General features: G+C 32.4%; 1 protein-coding gene across 1 annotated transcript; it reads right to left on the reverse strand.

The window, feature by feature from the left end:
* Positions 1–1299: 1299 nt before the first annotated feature.
* Positions 1300–15189, reverse strand: LOC127865554 (uncharacterized). The gene is made up of 7 exons (XM_052405398.1): positions 15061–15189; positions 13518–13557; positions 12093–12800; positions 11706–11816; positions 9734–9762; positions 4150–4191; positions 1300–3508 (listed from the first exon to the last, which is right to left on the reverse strand). The coding sequence occupies exons 2-7, from the start codon at positions 13552–13554 to the stop codon at positions 2174–2176; spliced, it is 2262 nt and encodes a 753-aa protein (XP_052261358.1). The 5' UTR covers positions 13555–13557; positions 15061–15189; the 3' UTR covers positions 1300–2173.
* Between the last annotated feature and the right edge of the window lie 4231 nt (positions 15190–19420).

Here is a 19420-nt window from a genome sequence, read left to right on the forward strand (position 1 = left end):
TGTTGTCCAACTGAGTCGCGCACAGATGCTCACTTACGGCGTTCTTGTATTCATTGATTTCATAGGAGTTTGACCAACGGTATGTCACCCTTGGTAGTGCTTGAGAAGAACATTCATCTTGGCGTATATCGATAGAGAGGCTAATAAAAACTGGGAGATGGCGAGAAACGTTCAGTGGTGCATCAGGTATGACCCCGCAGCTGTTGACTGTATGTGATAAACGTTCGTCTAGTAGTACATGGTCAATGCGCGAGGGATTGACGTCATTGTAAGGGTAAAACGTAAATGGAGGACCTGTGCATGACACTGTGTCCGTAGCAACATATAAATGGAGAGATTTAGCAAGTTCCGTAACGTACATGCCACGTGATCGGAGATGAGTGGTGACGTCTGATCTGGGAAATCTGGCGTTGAAGTCGCCCATTATCAGGATGTAATTAGATTCGGTGTGCACGGTACATATGTCCCATAGTTGGTCCACTGCGCTTTTGAAGCTGCTAATGTCATGATCAGCTGCAGGGAGGTAGACTTGTAGTATGAGAATTGAGATAGAGCCGCAGCAACGAAAGATAACAAACCATTAAAAATTAATAGAATAAAATGAAATAATGTCTTGAATCATTTGGTCGTTGTTTAAAAAAGCTTTACTATAGCATCATGAAATCAGTAACACTTTACGATAAATATTGATATCCAAAAGTGATGTGTTTATCTTTGGTGGGTAGCATGTATTCTGTTACTATTGAAAAACAGATGTTTTATGGTATATAGTGTGAATTTTAACGATAATGTGAGAAATGTTAATATAGTTTTGCCAGGTTTACATACAAATATTTATCTATAATATTCAATTTTCAAAAGTTTTTTTAATATCATTAATGCGCACTCAAACGTATACAATTGCTACATTTGAAGATTTTGACAGACATGAGTTTGCTTCTGCGGGCAGAATTGATTGTTTTTTACTAGTGGTTATTGCATTGTTTGTGGTCAATTGAGTGTACTTGAAGGATATCATAAAGATGTTAACATATTTATGGCAGTTGTACAAACAACACATTGAGATATTTACCGAAATGCATTTACATGTTGTCAGCTAAACATAACGTATGCATGTTCAAATCAATCATGTGATGAACTTTATTTTACGCTTACATACATGTAGAAGAAAGTTTACTTTTGAATAACTTTGTAAAAGAAACTGTGAGATATTACATAGAGAATACAATACCTTATTTAAACAAGTGTTTATTTTTTATGTCCAATTTATTAATTCATATCACAATACTAGTACAGAAGTTTTCAGACAGTTAAGTAATTTGAGTAATAAATATTCACACAAAAAAGACAAACAATGAATTACAGCGGAGGAATATATATGTCCTTCTAGATAAGAACAAAATACATGACATTTTTTACAACAATTAAATACTAACAACTTGAAAATAGATATTGAATGCAGAAAAAAAGGACTACTTGTTGATATGATCAAATCAAATTATCTACATAAAAATGTTATGGATACAAACACTTAAGCAAGTATCGATGTTGCCTGATGCACTTAAAAAAACGGTCTCATCAGTAGATTTACAATTATAGCAAAACAAGCATGGACAATATTTTGTTTCAATCTATTTATTTTAGCCCAATAACATCGAAACCCTAAGGCTTATTGAAACGCTCTCGATTCCTTTGTTTGGGTAGAACCAGTATTTGGTGTATTTGGGTTAGATCGAAAGAACGTCCCCACAGTGGGGATCGAACCAATAACACTCCGATTGGTCGACGGACATTATATACACTTCCCCATGACGACGGTACAAGATAAACACACCTAAATTAATGTAACTGGAATTAATTTTTATCATGCTTCTAATATACAGTGGCTGCCAAAATTTATTTTAGAATTATTTCAATATACTTAATAGGATGCCAACGAATGTTGGTTTAAACATAATTATTTCGAACTAAAATATATATAGCAGATATACGACATTTGATAACAAATTATTGATTGTTTGGGAATAGAACAAATTACAGTTTCTTTTATGGTAACTTTTCCTGAACAGAAAAATACAGATGCATGATGTAAAACGAACAAAATCGCCTACAGAGAAAAGTTTTAAACAAATTATGTTGACAGTGTTTTTGGTATTTCAGGAGAGTAATTCCCTTATTGTAATCTCTGTATGTGCAAGTTAGCCGGATTATTTTGCGAGTTGTATTCAAGTGACCATGCATATAACGCTGAGGCCACGCACATGCGCCCTGCCATCTCAAAGCAGTGACCTAACAAGTTTAAGGCCGTCTCCAGAGGGTATACATTTTCATAATTCGCGGTTAAGAAGAATTCAAAATCGAGCAAAGCTGTATTTTGAGACATTATGTTATGATGTGCTGCGCACGTTAAATATTGCAGATAGTACATGAAGATACGCGCATCCAGAATCAGATTACTGTAGAATTGTTGTATACCAGTTACCGATTCACCGATTGACGATTCAATCACAGAACTATTCATTTCATACAGTAATACTGGTGGAACTATGCTTGATTCATAGCTGTAAAATTGCAAACAATGTGGCGCATTATCGTCTGTAAGTGACATACGTCTATCCGCAGACGTATAACACACATATTTAGAACAGTCACCATATGTGCCAACTTTGCGTGTACGTCCAGCTTGTATGGGGTACTGACTATAAAACCTTACTACGTCGTGCAAAATGTACTGAGCAGCGGGTAAATGTCCTGAGCAATACAATGTTGAAGCCAATTTCAATCGAAGGGATACTACATCCATGTTTTTCTGACGTGAAAAGCATTGCATGACATACTTGTTTATAGACGTACTATTTCTGACGCATACATCGTTGTGAATGCCTAAATGTATCAGTCCTGAAACATATTTTTCCAATTTGCGCAATTTGCCAAAAGTTAGTTTACTATCAAAAAGGTTTACATCTCTAATTATAAAATGTGGACATATACCTTTTTGAAGCACTCTTCGCAGTGTTTGCAGACAAAGCATAACAGGAAATGCTAAATTTTGATTGCTCCATATTTGCATTGGCGCTCTTTCAATTGTATGAAATAAAACAGTTCTGCATTGGAAACTTGTGATTCCATCTGCAACTATATTGTTCAATATACACTTCTTGATCATGTTCAATACCACGTAACATTTTAGTTGCGTAATATTTAAACTGGACATGAGCATTTGCTCGATATGCTGTATTGACGCTTCCATTTCTGATTGTTGTGTGTCGTATAGAGAATGTCCAGTTTTTAAAAGGAAACGTGTATAATTTGCTGCAGCACTTAGCACATGCGCTGAAGGCCAATGACCAGGTCTTTGCTTGTTAATCCACTGTTGTAATGCGGGGATTAATGGCGGAATTCCAAAAGCATAAATTGAGACTATGTTGAAATCCGAACGTTTAAATGGACCGACATGGCGTGATTTACTACATATGAGCAGTCTTGAAGGATTGTTTTCAAATTCGGTCTGAAAATATAAACCAAAACACGATTTCTTATAATTTGTTATTAACAAGTGTTGTTTGCTGTCCTTTTACATTTATACAACATTTGAAACTCGTTCGACTTGCACCGATCATAACGCATATACAAAGTTAATATTAGTGTGTTGAACGTTAAAGCCCTACATGGTATTTAACAAATAAAATAACTACGTCTGATGAACACTGTGGTTTTAGGTATTAGAAGCGTAAAAGAAATCGCCCCAAAAGTACTCTAATAAATTCAATTACATCAACCAGTTTTGAGTATAGAACCACGAGAGTAATACATCTTTTGACATATGTATACTTTACCATCGCGACGAACTTTTCAACACCCAGTTTAACTCGTTATGCTGACAACATACCTGTGGTTGCTTACTTATCGACGACATTAAAATGTACGTTTGAAAGATGTTATATTATTTTTGGGACATGAAAACCATTTTTATAATTCACTAATCGGAACGAGTGCTGCATAGTGTTAAAAACAAGGCCATTCTATTTTTAAGTTTTATTAAAGTAATTTAATAAATAACTAATATGTTATGGGTCGTTAATAAAAAGTACACCTAAACGGAAACACTCATGGTAACTATTGCATAGTTTGATGTACAATGGTAATTACCTGTTCGTTATTATCTATGAGATTAGATTCTTCATCAGCCACCTAAAACACAACCGCACAAATCATAATTCTTTAAAGTAGTATTACTACTCAAAATCAACGAAAAATTCTTACATTATTTCGTAAAATAAACTTAACCAAATAAAACTCAGTGTTTCTTATGGCAATTGCCGAAATTTCAACGCCAAATGTGCGCTGGTAAAATAGATGTTTGTAGATACAAAATGCTCGTTTTTCCATTTTAATTTCCCGCAAAGATATCTATTCATATCTATTCATACGACACATGAACACTAACATGGTGTTCGTGTGTCGTATGAATAGATATATTCGCGGGAAAATAAAATGGAATAAATTGTGTCACGAATAAATAACAACGAGCATTGTGTATCTACAAAAATCTATGTAATCATACCACATCTAGCGTTGAAATTGTGGCTATTGCTATAAGGAACACTGATTGTTTAGATGTTAACTTTATTTTACGAAATACTTTACGAAGTTTTCGTTGATTTTGAGCGTTATAGAGACTTTAAATAAGCATGAGACTCGAAATTGAATATTGCCCCTTGACCCTCGTAGATAGTCAGGGGTGCAAAACATCATTAACTGTAGTTGAATGCAATATCAATCTTGCGTTCATGATATCAGACACAATATATGGTTTAATAATAGAGCTAATACCAGGGGTTTTTAATCAAAATTCCAGACTTCATACAAAAGGCGTTTTGCTATCTAATTGAAAGGTAAGCTACGCGTATTAAAGGGACTGCCCAACAGTCAAAAGCGTCGTTCGACGCGAATCGATACTTTGGCGAACTACGAGGTTTGCTTATATAGCTAAAAATACCCCCGAATTTGATGTGAGTGTGGATGGTCGAGTGGTAAAGTCGGGAGACATTTTACTCCAAAACTCCATGACTCTAGGGGTCAGTGGTTCGAGTCTTGTGGAGGTTAACGTTTTTTCTTCTTTTTTAAAATTGTATTCTTATTTTTTACTGGAATTTTTTTTTTATTTTTTTTATTTAATATAACCAAAAAAAGCAAACATTATACATGAACATACATTGCACACATTTTTTCCTTCAAGAAGATAACAATACAGTTATGGGTGCATATGCACGTACAATAGAATGTTGTTGTTTTTTAATATTTTTTCTTCAAAATATACCCATTCCGAATGGAAAAATAGTGATAATTGTGGTTTAGCCATAGGTTATTAATTATGTCTTTTTACAATATGAAGAGTAAACAAAAGAAAGTAAAAAGTAAGAAAGGAATTTTTTAAAAAGGAGAAGCTGGAAGTTCAAAACTGACCGTCAAGTAATCTCTGATAAATTGTATTAAATTGTTCAAGATTATCGTTTTTTAGGGCTATTTCTTGTTCTATATCGAAGCGTAATTTAAGGAATGTTAGGAAATTGTTGAAATCATATGGTTGGTGCATTGTTTTCAATTTAAATATATAATATTTCATTAAATAAATGATAAAATTAATTGTTTGCATGTTTTTATTATATTCCATCTGTCCAAAACAAATTAATTCGTAGTTAAAATATAATAAAATGCCTTTATCATACATGTAGTCCGCTAATCTGTTCCATAAATGTTGTGCTACCCGGCATTTCCAAAACAAGTGTTCAATATCTTCATCGTATTCATTGCACAGATCACATACGTTAGAGTTGGTTAGTTTGTACCGAAAGAGGTATGTATTTGTAGCTGTTAAACGCATAATATATTTATATTGGAAGCATCTTAAATTTGTGTCCGTACAAGTTTTGAACACTAGCGTGTATATCTTTGCCCAATTTAACTCTTTATATTGAAAAATATTTTGCCATCTATTTTCCGCATTCGACATTGTATTTTTTATTTCAGATAGCTGAAGATTGTAAAAAAAATTATTTGGTTGGTACGAAGTTTTGATTATATCTAGTAATGATTTTTTCCTTGATCCTGTTAGAAAACGCTCGTCTACAAGTTCCAATATGTCTTTTTGGTATGATATTTATAAGACTATAGTATTTAAGAAAGGCACTGTCTGATGCATTAAAGATATATTTGAAGTCAGTAAAGCTATAAAATTTCTTCACGCGAAAGTCAATTAACTGATCGACAAATACGATTCCTTTGTCGTGCCAATCTTTCCAGTACAAAGTTTTATTTTCATTTCGTATTTTACTATTATTCCATATAATATGTTTGCTTAAGTTGTGTTTATAGCAATTTTTACATGTATTCCATCCTTGAATTTTTTTTTTTAATTCGTTGTCTTTACATATACGTTTAATATCTTTAGTTTGTAAATTTGATTCAAATAGTAATTCTTCTCCGTATTTCTGTAGGACTGTATCATATATACACTTCCACATACTATTATTTTCTGTAAGCAGTCGTTTAACCCATGATCCCTTTATAGAATTTAGGAACATTTAAATGTCTGTTAATTTAAGGCCTCCATTTGTATAATTCATTATTATTTTGCTGCGTTTTATTTTGTCGGGTTTACCATCCCATAAGAAGTTAAAAATGTCCTTAGTTATTTTTTGTATGGTGTGTTTAGGAGGGTTTGGTAATACAGTAAATGGATATACTAATTTTGGTAGGGCGAATGTTTTTATACTGTAATTTTCCCTAGTAAGGTCAATTTTCTGTGTTGCCATTGTTTAAGACAATTACTGAATGCACATAATTTTGGTTCTAAGTTCATGGACATATTTTTTATTTTACAATTATAAAAGGATAACCCAAGAGTGTTTGCAGATTCTGATGTCCAAATAAATTTGTGATCATTGCAAAAACGGATTGTAGTATTCTTGAAAAGCCATACTCTTAAAACTGTTGATTTTGAATTGTTAAGGTTTAATCCAGATGTTTTCCCAAATTGTGTTATTACATTGACCAAATTTTCAAAAGAATTTTGTTCACCGTTGTTGAAAAAGGTTGCGTCGTCTGCGAAGAGCGACTGTTTTATTTCTTTATTATTTACAACAATACCCCTAATGTTCTGGTCCTTTTCAATATAATTAGACATAATTTCAATACATATTACAAACAGGGACGATGAGAGAGGGCAACCTTGCCTAACGCCATTTTTTTATCTTAAAACTTTCCGACATGTATCCATTGTTCATAATAATAATACTTATATCATGGTAAAACAGCTTTACCCAACGGATAAGATCATCGCCGAAATTAAAATGCTGTAAACACTTAAACATAAATTCATGATTTAAAGTATCATATGCCTTTTCAAAATCTGAAAAAAAAATAAAGGACCGGGTATTTGTTTGTTTTCAAGGTATTCGATTATTTCGAAAATTAGTCTGACATTCTCCCTTATATATCTCCCTTTTATGAAACCTGTTTTTGAAGGTGCTATTATTGAGGATATCGTTTTTTTAATTCTATTAGCGATGGCTTTTGTAGCTATTTTGTAGTCTACATTAAGTAATGATATTGGTCGCCAATTTGTTAAAATAGTGGTATCCTTGTTAGGTGTAGGGATTAGTGATATAATGCTTTGTTTTTGAAAGTCAGTTAGATGTCCGTGTATAAATGAATAGTTTATTGATTCGATGAAAGTTTTTTTAATGTCATCCCAAAAGGTTTTATAAAATTCTACCGTTAGTCAATCTGAGCCCGGGCTCTTGTCATTTTTCATTTCTTTTAAGGCATTATAACATTTTTCTTCGGTTAGGATACCTTCACACATATTTTTATTGTTTTCACTAAGGCGGTTTATCGGTGTGTTAAAAAAATCAATATTTGATGTTTTATCATACTGTTTTTGATCAATGGATTGATAGAATTTCACTTCTTCTGTTAATATTTCATTTTGATTTGTTATAAATTTATCATTTACTTTTATACATTTAATAGTTTTTTTCTCTGCGTGTCTTTTTTCTAGGTTTGCGAAAAAAGCACTATTTTTTCATTACTTTCAACGTATATAGCTTTTAATTCGCAGTAATATACCGTTGATTTTTTTTTGTCTCTTAAATTATCCAATTACATTTTTTTATTTGATAATTCTTTTGTGTCTATATTATCCTTACGTATCAAGTTTTGTTCAAGAGCTTCTATTTTTTTAATTAGTTCATTTTCTTGTTGATTGTCTTCTTTTTTCTTTTGACTAGCAAATTTTATAGTTACATTTCTAATATTTCCTTTTACCAATTCCCATTTAGTGTTTGCGTTTGAGTGTTTATTGTTGTTTAACACTTCTTGCGATGTGTTTTTAATTAGTGATTTATATTCGGTATTTAACAGACGGCTGTTGTTTATTTTAAAATAACCAGGTCCCCGTTGTGATATGAAATTCATTTTTAATATAACACTTGAATGATCTGTTTTATATCCTGTTTGAATAATACAACTTTTTGTTATATTGCATAATGTATCTGTGATAAGAAAAAAGTCAAGTCTGCTGAAAATTGGCGGTTTACCGTTAGAGTGCCATGTAAATTGATATTTATTAGGATTATGCATTCTCCAAACATCGATTAAATTATTTTCGTCTATAATTTTATTTAAGTTATCTCGACAATGTTTATGTGTGTCGGCTGGGCCGTTTTTCTTGTCTAAATTAGTGTCTAAAACAGTATTAAAGTCCCCCCCGATCAAAATATTTTCGTTGGTATCTTGTAAGAATTGAGCTAGAGTTTTGAAAAGAAGGGTGTCGTCCTTGTTAGGCCCATAAATATTAATAGTCATTAGACTTTGTTCATTGATTTCAAGTGTTAAGGCTTGAAGACGACCCGGTATAATTTCTTTGTAATTTAATATTTTTACTGGCAGTGTATCGTTAATGAGGATTGCTACTCCTTCGCTGTTTGATTTCGTGCCACTAAAATAGGCTTGTCCCTTCCACTCCCGTTCCCACGATTCTACTATGCTTTTGGTCGAATGTTTTACTTGCAATAGGTACAACGCACATTTTTTATTTCTTAACCATTCGAAAACTTGATTTCTCTTTTGTTTATTACCTAAACCTTTAACATTTATTGATAATATTACTGTTTCCATTTTACTTTATAGTAGTTTGATTTGAACCAGTCAGAGAGCTTCCAGGCATTCAATTGTGTCAAAAGATTCATTTTTAGTGCTACCAAATTATTATTTGTTGACGTGTTTTATTATAAAAAGAATCGTTCTAAACAAGGGTGGTAGCGACCCATTACTATTCATTATTTCTATACATGTAAGTTTTATACATGTTAGTTCAAATGTTTAAATTTATCAATATAAAGCATTTAAAGTAGTTAATGACAAGCTTTAATACATGCCGAAATCTGTTGGGCAGTCCCTTTAAGAATGTGAATTAAATAGTGTCTCGATATATTACTAGCAATAGAGTACTCAGTCAGGTTGGTAGGTGCTTCCGTAAAGGTGATATTAATTATTATAAAATTTGTTTGTAATATATTCCAACAAAACGATTAGTTTTTATTATAGAGACGTGTATGTGTTCCAAAACAAACGGCACGTCTAAAAGCGATATTAGTCACAAATTAAAAACTTGATCACGTCAATTGACTATGGAAACATGAAAGGTGAAAATTGCTAAAAGACGCCTTACATTCTTGTTCTTTCTTATGCCCCAGTATTCTGAAATGTAAAACAATACACATTAAATACAAACGAATGGCCCAAATACATTAAAAGACCTCTTTTCTGAGAGAACAGTATAGTATGCGTATTTTATAAATGTTAAATGTATAGGAGTTTTATCTTACTAAATTAATAATGACCTGAAATGTTGAGCCCAATACGTAACATTTTAATAGTTCCAAATGTTTTGCACTATGTGTAAGATGCATTTGTACGTATTAGCAACTGTTTCAAATTAAATTTTGTTTCAAATGCTGTCATCTGTATCGTTTCAGGAAATGACATATACAATAAAAACATAGCATTATTTGCGTTTTATTTTTTATTCATTTTTCAACATAGTGTTGTTCCTCAAAAATCAAACAATGCAAAATCTAGAAAGACAAATAGTTTTATAAGTTAAGGTTATATATATCATTTTTAATATATTATTATTGTTTATTCTCATAAACTGTTAGTGAAACTTTTTTAGTTATTTAAACAATATTAAAACATGAACCTTACTTTTCCATTATAAAAGTAATTGTTATGGGTAAAACGATTAAATTTAATTTCTTATTATCGGTTGAAACAATATTCTATAAACAGGTAAACAGACGAAACAATTAAAAATAGATACGATTCGTAGCAAAAATACTCGCTCGTTTCATCAAATATATTTTTTACATGTGCATAATTTGGTATCAGCTTAAAGATGCGTACATGCTCTAAATCAACGAACACTTCGTAATATAAAGTTAACCCATACAAATTTTGGTGTTCCCAAGAGAAATAGCCGAAATGCCAACGCTAGTTTGATCTGGTAACATTGAGTTAACGAGATACAAAATTCTTGTGTGTATGACATTGGATTCGGGCAAAACGTTGTGAAACGATTTTAATATGCTAACATGTTGCAGAATGTTTGTATTTTAACGTAGGCACACCAATCTTACTTGTTTTAGGGTTGTCCTATTGCACTTAACCGTAGTATGGTACTTTAATGGAAGTTTTCATATAGCATTATAATATTTGGCAGTGTTTATGGATCTTTAAGAGACGCAAACAATTCCCTTCAACTGTCCGAACGTGTTTATTCTAAAGCCTTTTATGAACATTGTCTAACAAAACATAAACATGCTGTATGACAGTGCACCAAAGAAGTTAAAATAGTTCTTCTAAATTTAATATTATTGACCTGTTCTATAATATGTTAAGTTCTTGTCACATACTCCAAACGAGGCCTTATTAATCCATACGTGTACTGCGTGCGGTAAGTTCTAGATATCAGACAAGAATAACATGTTCTTTATTTTAAACGCAATATGGACTAGCTGAATACAGGTTAAAAAGTATCATATGTGCATCTGGTATACACAAATACAGAACACCAGTTTCATTTTATACCTTTTCGAAAATGTTGAATTTAATTAACCTTTCACGACCTGTGTTCCTTTAATACTACAAAGGTACATGCTTGATAATTGAACGCGACATGTTCCAGCTTCCGGTACTAAATTGATATAAATTACCTTGAGTGGTTATTTCTCTATTCGATAACGGATTTTATTTGCAAAAGCCATGCGCCTATAAAGGTAGCCATATTATGCGATGTGTGTTAGGAAAAGATCGACTATTGTGAGAATCATCCCATGCACAGTTTGATACTAAGACAGAAACATCACGCTATACACAAATACTTATAAAGTGTGTTTGTGTATGTTAACGTACCGATTTTACAGTCAGGATCATCATTCTGTGATAACTAAAAGTAAACATAACGCTGAGTAAACTTATAATGATAGTGTATTGTCTTATAAATACGAAGGAAAACGTCTTTCTAGAATGTACCCAATTCTCCGGAATCGACTCTTAAAGAATGCCAAACCTTCCATTATCGACAAAAGTCGGGAATTAATACTCATCTACTTTTATAATATATTTTAATGAAGTGCACTTACTTTTTATGATCACAATAACGCCGATGACAATGATGACCAAGGCAGCACAAATTGTGAGTACAATAACCCAAACGTTTGCCTTACGGTCTTGTCTGGGCGTAGATGAATTTGCTGAATATAAATTGTAGACTACATCATTAGGTCATCAACAGTTTGTTTAGTACATAATTGTAGTGCACTGGCTGTCCATGCGCTGTGTGTTGCATCATAGATAGCCTTAAGTATATTAAATCCGCGCGTGTTAATGTTCTGTTAACATGTCAATTGATACTGCAAAACGTCGTACATAATATTATCAAAATGATTTACAATGTTTAATATGGAATTAAGTTTATAATTTGACTCATAACACAAAGATTTTACACGTTAAAATATATTTTTAAGTACCTGTTGTGGTTTGATCTATTACAGGAACACCATTAGTAACGTAATTCATCGAATCTGTGCTATAATATGGAATATAGAAGTATGTACTGACAAAATTGCTAGGATTGTAGGTTTCGCAGCAAATATATGTGCCCTCTGTCTCTTCATCTAAACTATCTATGCGCAACAATCCCCCTTGACCAGTGTAAGCAATCGTGTATTTGTTATTAACGTTCGCTCCAAACATGTGGCACGAACGCATCATAACGTCGCACTCTGCTATTGTTCGAGATGTGTTTGTTTTTCTGCTAATGTATTTGAATGTGATTTCGGCGCTTGAACTGCATTCGATAGTTTTTCCATTCACTTTTTCCATCGGAGTGGCTGCAGAGCTGTCATTTAAAAACACAGAATGCGAGGACATGTTTATACTGGCGGAATACGCAGGATTATACGTTTCGCAACATGTATATATTCCAGACGTGTCTTTGTCTAGATGAGTGATGTGCAGCATTCCCCCACGACCAGTATGAGACACATTGTATTTGTTACCAAGAGATGATTCCAATATGTGACATGAACTCATCATAGGGTCACATTCTGCAATTGTATGAGATCGGTTCGTTTGTTTACTAATACATTTGAATGTGAGTTCATATTCCGACGCACATTCTACTGTTGCATCATTCCATTTCCCCAACAAAACGCGGCCATCAATCTCCAAGAGGACTGAAATATAATATTTAAATTCACGATTGTTGTGACGTCTTATGATAACCAATTGTATCTTCAAATGAAACTGTTTCTTTTCACATTCATTTTAGACAACTAATTGGTTGTCTTACATCCGTATTTCCTTTCGAAAATGATTAATATAATTAATTATCGAAAACAATTTCAGCATTCCATGCAATAAAATGTTTAAGAATTTATTAATCTATTTTTGAGATCTTAATAGGTACTCGTTCACAGTTTGGTAAAATGACGATTTTCAAACAAGCAATGTCGTTGATTCAAATAGGAATGCATGCATTATGTTAACAAAAGCGAAAAAACACCACTGAGTGAGACAAAAGTAAAAAAAAGGGTTCATTTATGTATGACAGTGTCGCAGAATCGGTAAAATAATAAAACATTTGTAACGTTTTTCCTTGATAATGATGAAAATATGTGTAGTACAAAATAGCGCGTTTAATTCGCTGATTGTTAAAAACAGCGAGGCTCAGTGGTAGCGCATTAGCTTCCAAAAACCGGGGTTCAAATAACTAGAATGCATTCTTTTTACTTTTTATTTAATTGTTTACTTTATATTGAAAATAAATAAGACAATTCAAAACAACATAAATTTGTAATAAAACATTATTGAAGTGTTTCAAAAATATTGTAATCTCACATTAACATTGGGTAAAGATGCCTTCAAACAAACACCATAAAAAGCCTAGTTACCATAAAGAAGGAAAATCACTAGTCTGTTCTGGATCATTTTCTGAAATTAAACGAGAATACTTAATAACTGCAAAGTACAGACAAGAACTTCATGAATTCTCGTGTTCTCTTTTTTACTTTTCTTCAACAATAAGCTAACTCCCACTTAACACTTTGAGTGAAACCCCGTCTAATATATATTAAGAACGTGTTTATGTTACATTTGCAAAAGAAAATTCAACTAGATTTCAGTGGCTCACCAAAAGTAAACCATTGAACATGATTTGAAAACACGACTTGTGTAATAGCCGTATAAATGACATAAAATACAAAGGATCTAATTTTAGACTTCGATTCTGATAAAAACGGACTAATAATGGCTGTTTAAACCAATCTTACACTATTTACTATATAACATGAAAACATGAGTCGACACTGTTGCATGTAGTACGCTAGCACAGTTAAACGCTAATATGGTCACATCATAAATACATATACTATTAAAATTGAAAAAGAGAGTTCCGGTTTCGAACAAAACACTTTAAATTAAGCAAGATGTAATCTGTTATATTTTACTGTAATAAGATGTACAGTGTTTATGGATATTAACGTTCTACATAATCAAGTAGATATTGTAAAAGTCATTTAAGTATGCGGATATTGAAAGACAGCTTAATTAGGCTGGTAATGAAGTTGAACGAAAAACCTTTTTTTTCGATCACAATTTAAGTTTCCAATAGAGATGAATTGAATTAAAGGGATATTATGGGCATTTTTTCACTGTTGAATTGGGCTGAAAATAGTTAACAGTTCAAAACAGTCAGTTAAAATATTGTAACTGAACAATATCTGCAACTCATCTTGCTTTCACTTGTTTATAAAAAATATATGTAATATTCGATATTTTACATGACTTGTGAGTCCTCTAAGCCAAAATGATCCGTTAAACAAAATAGTGTCTTTGTGTCTTTATGAACGAATCTGCACTAAAACGTAATTTAGATTCACATCGTAAATCGAATTATTTCTGTCGTCAGTTGTCAGAACGAAATTACGGTTGATATGCAAATATATTATTTTTCTCTTTCGGGATATTGTTTTAGTATGTTGATGCTGCATTAACAAATATAAGTGTATATGCTGCAGTGAAAACACCAACAATAAACAACGGTTGCGATAGACACCTATAAACTGCTAGATGCCCATAATATCACTTTAAGTAACTCGAATTAAGGATAAACTTGTCAATTACGATTATATGAACTTGTGAAACATCGCGATCGGAAAAAGGCTTCAACAAAAGAGATTACTTTAAAGCTTAGGTGCTCGATTAACAGTTTTTAAATATATTTGAAAAAACAACAACATCTCTTTACTTAACTTGAATACAACCAAGATACGTCGAATTTAATAAATAACCATTTGGATTTCACAGAACACTCACTTTCGTTTTCGATTTGTTATATTGCTGCGGATTTAAATAACATTTAATATCGAAAACACTTAAAGTTTTAAAAAATTTAACCCGATAGAGTCGAAATATATTTATCATAAACTCGCTTACCGTTTTTTACAAACTCTTCTTAAAAATAACTATAACACGACCGACTACACTTCCCTGTCATATTTACTAATAATTTGTTAATCGTTATAAATAGATACACGTAATTGTTATATTACATCAGGCATCACACGTAACAATAGTGTTTTTCATGTAGCCTAGTCGAAATAATTGAAAAGGTAGGTTTTAATAAGTTTAAAGTTATCTGTGTATGAAATGTTGTACAACCAAATACATCGATGTGGTTTGAACATTCATCAAACGCTGTTTTGATGCACTTATCATTATGATCGGTTATCTAACAAAACCAATTATTTACGTACAAATTAATATGTTTTAACAAAGAATTGTGTTTTCATATGAGAGTGGGTTGGGTAACAAAAACCACCGGTGTATTGTCAGCAGCTAAATATGTGCAGAGATTTTCATGATGTATGTTCAGTGTACAGGTTTGAATACTAAAACAAAGAAGGCAATTAAGCAGGAACTTATCTCAAGCTCTTTACAAGATCTTCTTATCATTATATAGTATATTAATCTGATCAAATTAAATTCAACAATTAATACCACCCTTTCGGCTTTTTATAATACTATGGTCCCCCCTACCAAAAATATATACCAAATCATCAGTGATATAGGCAATTGTGTCAAGTCACATGAAGTATCAATATGTATATAAATACACGTAAGCTGTATGACATCAGACAGTTAAGCGTAAAAATATGTTTAATGTTAAGCATAACAAAACAAGAAAGACAGTCAACAGGGATTCATATATTTTATTGAATAAATGTTCAGACTGAAAAGTGTAAAAACCAAAACCAAATCACCACGCAATATCTTTAGTATTATATATTGGTTTAATGAAGCTGCTACGATACATACTTTTTTAAACATGTATATTGGTCGGGTCGGGAAATGGGCCTGTGTACGGTATATAGTTAACCCAATGTAATCAAAGTGTTGTGCAAGTGTTGGAACGTAAACAATCTCAAGTGTATGCATATATAACAATGAGTGTATATCTAAACGGAATTTCTATCACCAGTGCTACTCTTGTTAATAAACGAAAATAATGTATCAACCCCGAATTTCGTATGCATTTAGAGCATACGTATGCATTTAGAGCATACGTGTATGTACTAGTTGCACGCGGTTATAAATAGAACTCGTGTATTATTGTTTACTTAACGTTTTGACCTGTTTTTTTTTTGGGGGGGGGGGGAAGTGAGATAATCCTTTAACAACTTATATTGAAACTATTATGAAGTAGGCATGCAGATTTACATATACCAGAAATACACCGAGGGAGCTGTTTGGACTGTGCCATTGAAGGTTGTAGATACAAAAACCACAGCATACAACATTCGCAATAGCTTTTGCTAATACCGTCAAATGAGGTTGAAGTATAAACGATCGGCATAAACAAAATGCATTTGTTCATTGATTTTTCAACAGAAGAAGTAATTCGGAATACTATAATTTATAAGATGTATACACTGTAAGGGTATTCTTTCTGTGACGTTGCCTCTTTAATGTTTTAACATGGAACTTATAAGGTCTCTACAAATAATTATTGTATAACACTAACAATTGAGTTGAAAGTTTTATTATGAGCTACTTACGGTGTGTTATTCGTAAATGTTTCATAGTATCGTTGACAAAAATTGCAACGAAAAGTGGTAATCAGATTCTACAACGTTCATACTACAACAACGGCATATTATTTGTTCATGAGCAATACCAATAAATCTACCCGATCAAATGTCTTCAAATAAGGATGAAATTCTTAGACTGGTTTATTGATAGTCAAATAATTTTCACAAACGAATTATGTATTAAACATACACAATTGGTACTTTCTTTAACGAAGGTTAGTGCGATGGACTGACTACATAAGTATGAAGAATTTTTAAAATTGCCGCGTCGCTCAATGACTGACGTTTGTGACCATACGCCATTGTTAAGATGCGGGAAATATGCAAATGTATCTCGTATAAATAAGTTTAAGATGCTTTATTTTGAATTTAAAATGGCAGCAGAATTGGAGTATTGGAGGTAAGTTTACATTTGTTAATTATACGAATGAGAATAAAATGTCCATTTAAAGACACCGATTTGCGTCTCGTATAAATAAGTTTAAGATGCTTTATTTTTAATTTAAAATGGCAGTAAAATTGGAGTATTGCAGGTAAATATATATTTGTTAAATATACGAATGAGAATAAAATGTCCATTTAAAGAAACCGATTCTTTTCAGACATGTGTTTATATTTATATATTCCTATTTTCATACAGCCATCAATCAATGACCTTAAAATCATACAACGCAATTACTTTTGCATGTACACGAAACTAAGGCATTGATTATAAATAAACAGTTACAACGTTTGCATGGGTATCTGAAAATCGTACTTCGGAGAAAGTAAACACCACATCATTATGAATATCTTTAGTCGTTCGCGAAGTCGCATTTTATGTAATGATGTGTTCGTTGTCAGTCCGGAAACAGATGTTTTAGTTGAAACCCCTTTTACTATTATTAAATAGACATTTTCTTTTAGCATTTTAGGTTAAAACACACCATATTTTACCATCCCTACACAGTTCTAGTACCCTTTGCATTATCTAGTTCGGCATATGTTAGCTGCAATAGTCCCTGTCCCAGTTAACGATCCCCAGGGTCACTGGGAATTGCAACTGATAAAGGATTTTTCATGTAAACTCGCCGCCTGTAAATCAAGCGGCACTTTAATCGGTTACACGAGCCACATTAACTATATTATCCTGCCTCTGTTGCAAACATTGACCAAATAAAGCCGGGTCGAATAAATTTTCCTATCTCCGGTCAACAGGAAGTACCAGTAGTGTTTTTCTACGCACGCTGTGACGATTAACATTTTCTAATATTTGACCTTTGACATTTATTATGACGCACCATAAATATTATCGTTATACTTGTAGTATTATATATCATCCTTTTTTCTTCTTTAAAATAAAATTACCGAACCAGCTTTCCGTATTTATCATTTTCATTTACTTGGTTACGCAATTTTTGACGTATCTAGTGTGACGCCATTTCTCAGACTAAACATACCATCTAGTTTCTCTCAGGATTTTAGGGACAACTATTTTGACATGGTGGTTTTAACAATATTCGACACTAACGGGAGTCCGGTAGTCCGAGACTCGTGGAAATGAGAATCGGACGCCTTGTTTTTGAGTCAAGGAAGTCCGTCGGAGTCCTTTAAAGTCATCTGTGAATTATAAAAAAAAATCCCTTCGTTTGTTTATTCGTTTCGCAAAATCAGAATGTCTACTCAGAATAGTCATTGTCGATCACTGTATATAAAAGCCTTCAGTTTCATTTATTTATTGTCACATTTAGATTGTAATAATTTAATTTTCACCCTGTACATACCGCATAAGGAAGTTTTGAATACGAAGTCATTACCTCTCACTTCAATCACTGTTTGAGAGCTGTAAGAGTTCTTCTTAAAAAAGAAGATTATAGACAGCTGGTCTATTGTAAGTGAGAAGTGTTCAATCAAAACTAAGTGATGTCGAAAGCATATAGAAAACAAGAACAATACCATCATTTGTACTATGCACTTGAATAAGTATTTTTCTGTTTTCCTATGAAAACCCGTGTCTGGTCAACAAGTTTGTTGTCAGAAGATGCATTTTGTATACTTATTATTGTATTATTATGATGAAAATACTTAGTCAATTTTATAGTGTATGTAAGCAAAAAAAAAAGAAATTCCATTTAAGAGTTTAAATCAAATGACTTGGAACGCAAAGGACCCCAGTCTATTAACAAAATTGTTTAATAAAAACCCTGTTCACAGTGCTCTGTCATAGCTTACACACATGTACCTAGCAAGAGTTCATATTAGATCAAATGAACACAACTTGCTTACAGTGAGCTTTTGTGATTACATATTGCCGATTGTTGATCATCGTTCCTGCATTGTCCGTTGTCAAAATGTATGAAGGCTATTCGTTGCCAAAATCCAGTCATGCTGATCTGTGTTAAACATATTGTTTCCGGGCGAAATACATATGTGTTTCTTCTTTTGTAAACTCAAAAGGCGCATTTTGAAAACGAGGTTTGTTGATGTAACAATGTACACTAGTATTTATATAAAATAAGATGCACGTTACTAAACTATTAAATAAATATTAGTTCTACCAGAGACAATTCCGAGTGTTCATTCTGACGTTCAAGATATACAATATTCATGTGAACCCCTACAATAAAAAGCTGCCGAAACTGCCTTTGCACGCGCATCTTTGCACTTTTCGATCATCATGATTCGGGTATGTTAAGTCTAGCTTCACAACGTTTGAAATAATAGAT

This window comes from Dreissena polymorpha, chromosome 2 (genome assembly GCF_020536995.1).
Source record: "Dreissena polymorpha isolate Duluth1 chromosome 2, UMN_Dpol_1.0, whole genome shotgun sequence".
Lineage (NCBI taxonomy): Eukaryota > Metazoa > Mollusca > Bivalvia > Myida > Dreissenidae > Dreissena > Dreissena polymorpha.